A 4,479-nucleotide genomic window follows, 5' to 3' on the forward strand; every position below is an offset into this window, starting at 1 on the left:
TGTGGAGACAACAAAGTAGACTTACTGGTGAGTGGAGACAACAAAATGGACTTACTGGTGAGTGGAGACAACAAAATGGACTTACCAGTGGTTGGAGACAACAAAATAGTCTTACCAGTGGTTGGAGACAACAAAGAAGACTTACCAGTGGTTGGAGACAACAAAGTAGACTTACTGGTGAGTGGAGACACCAAAATAGACTTACTGTTGAGTGGAGACAATAAAATGGACTTACCAGTGGTTGGAGACAACAAAATAGTCTTACCAGTGGTTGGAGACAACAAAGAAGACTTACCAGTGGGTGGAGACAACAAAGTAGACTTACTGGTGAGTGGAGACAACAAAGTAGACTTACCAGTGGTTGGAGACAACAAAGTAGACTTACTGTTGAGTGGAGACAACAAAGTAAACTTACTGGTGAGTGGAGACAACAAAATAGACTTACCAGTGGTTGGAAACAACAAAGTAGACTTACCAGTGGTTGGAGACAACAAAGTAGACTTACTGTTGAGTGGAGACAACAAAGTAAACTTACTGGTGAGTGGAGACAACAAAATAGACTTACCAGTGGTTGGAAACAACAAAGTTGACTTACCAGTGGTTGGAAACAACAAAGTAGACTTACTGTTGAGTGGAGACAACAAAATGGACTTACCAGTGGTTGGAGACAACAAAATAGTCTTACCAGTGGTTGGAGACAACAAAGAAGACTTATTACTGGGTTGAGACAACAAAATAGACTTATTACTGAGTGGGACAACAAAATAGACTTACCAGTAGAAGGAGACAACATCATAGACTTATTACTGAGTGGGACAACAAAATAGACTTACCAGTAGGAGGAGACAACAAAATAGACTTACCAGTAGGAGGAGACAACATCATAGACTTATTACTGAGTGGGACAACAAAATAGACTTACCAGTAGGAGGAGACAACATCATAGACTTATTACTGAGTGGGACAACAAAATAGACTTACCAGTAGGAGGAGACAACATCATAGACTTATTACTGAGTGGGACAACAAAATAGACTTACCAGTAGGAGGAGACAACAAAATGGACTTACTGGTGAGTGGAGACAACAAAATGGACTTACCAGTGGTTGGAGACAACAAAATAGTCTTACCAGTGGTTGGAGACAACAAAGAAGACTTATTACTGGGTTGAGACAACAAAATAGACTTATTACTGAGTGGGACAACAAAATAGACTTACCAGTAGAAGGAGACAACATCATAGACTTATTACTGAGTGGGACAACAAAATAGACTTACCAGTAGGAGGAGACAACAAAATAGACTTACCAGTAGGAGGAGACAACATCATAGACTTATTACTGAGTGGGACAACAAAATAGACTTACCAGTAGGAGGAGACAACAAAATAGACTTACTGGTGAGTGGAGACAACAAAATGGACTTACCAGTGGTTGGAGACAACAAAATAGTCTTACCAGTGGTTGGAGACAACAAAGAAGACTTACTGTTGAGTGGAGACAACAAAGTAGACTTACTAGTGAGTGGAGACAACAAAGTAGACTTACTGGTGAGTGGAGACAACAAAATAGATTTACTGGTGAGTGGAGACAACAAAGTAGATTTACTGTTGAGTGGAGACAATAAAATGGACTTACCAGTGGTTGGAGACAACAAAGTAGACTTACTGGTGAGTGGAGACAACAAAGTAAACTTACTGTTGAGTGGAGACAACAAAGTAGACTTACTGGTGAGTGGAGACAACAAAGTAGATTTACTGGTGAGCAGAGACAGCAAAATAGACTTTTGCTATGTGGAATAAAAACAGATAGCAAAGAAAAGGACTGTTTTTTGGAAGGACTGTCTTAGTTTTCAGAGAATCTTGTTCTTTTTTTCTTTTGGAAGGACTGTCCTAGTTTTTCGAGAATCTTCTTTTTTCCTTTGAAAGGACTGTCCTAGTTTTTCGAGAATCTTCTTCTTTTTTCCTTGGGAAGGATTGTCCTTGTTTTTAGAGAATCTACTTTTTTTTTCCTTGGGAAAGACTGTCCTAGTTTTTAGAGAATCTTCTTCCTTTTTCCTTGCGAAGAACTGTCCTAGTTTTTAGAGAATCTCCTTTTGTTTTCCTTTGGAAGGACTGTCCCAGTTTTTCAAGAATCTTCTTCTTTTTTCCTTGGGAGGACTGTCCTATTTTGTAAAGAATCTCCTTTTTTTTTCCTTGGGAAGGATTGTCCTAGTTTTTAGAGAATCTTCTTCCTTTTTCCTTGGGAAGGACTGTCCTAGTTTTTAGAGAATCTTCTTTTTTTTTCCTTGGGAAGGATTGTCCTAGTTTTTAGAGAATCTCCTTTTTTTTTTTCCTTTGGAAGGACTGTCCCAGTTTTTCGAGAATCTTCTTCTTTTTTCCTTGGGAAGAACTGTCCTAGTTTTTAGAGAATTTTTTACTTTCTTTTAGAGGACTGTCCTAGCTTTTGAGTCTTGATCTTCTTCCTTTGGTTACAACTTGTTTTATTTTGTTTTGGACAGACAAGTACTCTGCAATTTACGTTTAAGCTGTTTCCACAGAATGGCCAGTCAATTTTTGTAATTAATGTTTTTGTTTTTATGAAAACTAAATGATACATTGTTGCTAAAATAAACTTTCTCTCCTAGATCAGGAAATGTAGATGTGATGAACGACGTCTTGGAGTCCCTTCAAGCTTTAGTAGCAGGCTTGTACAGTGAAGTATTTCATGCACTACTAACCCTTATTAATCGGTAAGTTTTCTGACTTTGTGTTGGTTATGTAAATTTTAAAATTGTAGGATAATATTTCCTATTAAATTTTCAACATTACATCAATTTAATATCTAAGTGATAAACTTTAACATTCTTTGCAAAAAAATAAAATGAAATTTTCCTTTGGTAATTCGGACAACTAACAGAAGTTTCCATTTCAAAAAGTATTTAAATAAAAAGATAAGAAATGTTATTTGAAATAAACATTTTTTGTTTTAAACTTACACTCTTGAATTGAAATTTCTGATTTTTATCAGAAATAAGGCATATTCTGTTATTTCTTTAACATTACTTTACATAAACAGTTTTGGTTAGAATGTTTAATATATTCACTTAACCCTTTCAGTACAGGTCAAAGGCCATGTCATCTCGTTTTTTTGACTCACATTCAGAATTTTATTGAACTACTATTTCATGAATTTATGTCAATAAGTTTCGTATCAAACTGTAGATTATAATTCATATTTTAGAATTATATTTTGGTCAATTTGTTAATTTAAAAGTAAATATTAAAAAAACAAGATAAACATCACTTTTTGTGTGTCACATGGTATATTGAATGCAGCACTGGTTCAGATTAGATGTTTGTGAAGTCAAAATACTATGTCTATAGTTTCATACGAATTAGAAACTCAAATTACAGATTTTGACAAGCTATTAAATCAAACATAGTGGCACTCTGTTCACCTCCTTCCATTTTTGGTAATGCTCCCTTATAAACACTTACTTCTATATATGACATAAATAACCAATCGGAAGTACAGAATGTCCCTCTTGTGGTTTTATAAGCCTTTCTAATGTACCTAGTGTCATTTCTTTCTTTTAAATCAAGATTTCAATGAGGTTGGTTGTGTCTTTAGTCTGCTCGAAATTTAATTTTTTTTTGACCCAAATACAGCTTAGTTACTACGTTTGATAAATTATAGTAGAATTCTATGGTATTGATGTAGTAATTTATGATTTTTCAGTTATACAAAAGTATATATAAAACCTAAAAAAAATATCTTGTTTCATGTCTTTCATGTGCAAGATTTTTAAAGGCTTAGCAACTTTACTTTATTTACTGCTCTATGTTTTAGGAAAAATAACTTTAAGAACTAATTTCAAAATAGCAATAATCTATATACGTATATAATGTATAGTCATTGAAATGTAACTGTATTTTACAAAATACTAGTTGAATAAAACACAGCCAAGACAAGTTACTTTGTACAGACCAAAGGTCACCTGTATGTTATTTGATATGGTAACGTGAGTGCACAGGTGAAAGGTCAATATTATAAAAATAATAAATATATATAAATTTATAATGTTATGAGATTTAAGCTATTTTGTCTAAACATTTATGTTTTTGTTTTATAATTTGTGTTCATTTTAGAATGAAAGATTCATAATTTATGTTTATTTCCTAATTTTTTATGGTGGTTGCGAGATCCATCAAATGTACTAAGCCCGTACAGAGATTAATTACTAAAAATAACAGATAAAATATATAAAGTTTTTTCTTAAGAAACATTTGATAACTATTTGTACATTATAAAGATTTCACATGTGAAATTTCAAAACTTTCTGATGCATAAAAGTATTTTTAATGTTAAGATGAAAATTTCTTTGCATGATAGATAGGCAAGATGTGAAAAGAAAAAAAAAGGCATGAGAAAACATTGCTTTACAAATATTAAGACTTAATAAAACATTAGATATTTTGTGTATGAAAGCATTGTAATG

General features: G+C 33.3%; 1 protein-coding gene across 1 annotated transcript in view; it reads left to right on the top strand.

Annotated features, from left to right (window-relative positions):
• LOC106465427 (unconventional myosin-XVIIIa-like) overlaps positions 1–4,479 on the top strand; it is a 95,254-nt gene that overhangs the window by 38,579 nt on the left and 52,196 nt on the right. The window contains exon 11 of the mRNA XM_022393323.1: positions 2,626–2,730. Within this exon, the coding sequence (XP_022249031.1) occupies positions 2,626–2,730 (105 nt within the window). The remainder of the gene's footprint in view (positions 1–2,625; positions 2,731–4,479) is intronic.

Source organism: Limulus polyphemus, unplaced genomic scaffold (genome assembly GCF_000517525.1).
Source record: "Limulus polyphemus unplaced genomic scaffold, Limulus_polyphemus-2.1.2 Scaffold1941, whole genome shotgun sequence".
In the NCBI taxonomy this organism is placed as follows: Eukaryota; Metazoa; Arthropoda; class Merostomata; order Xiphosura; family Limulidae; genus Limulus; species Limulus polyphemus.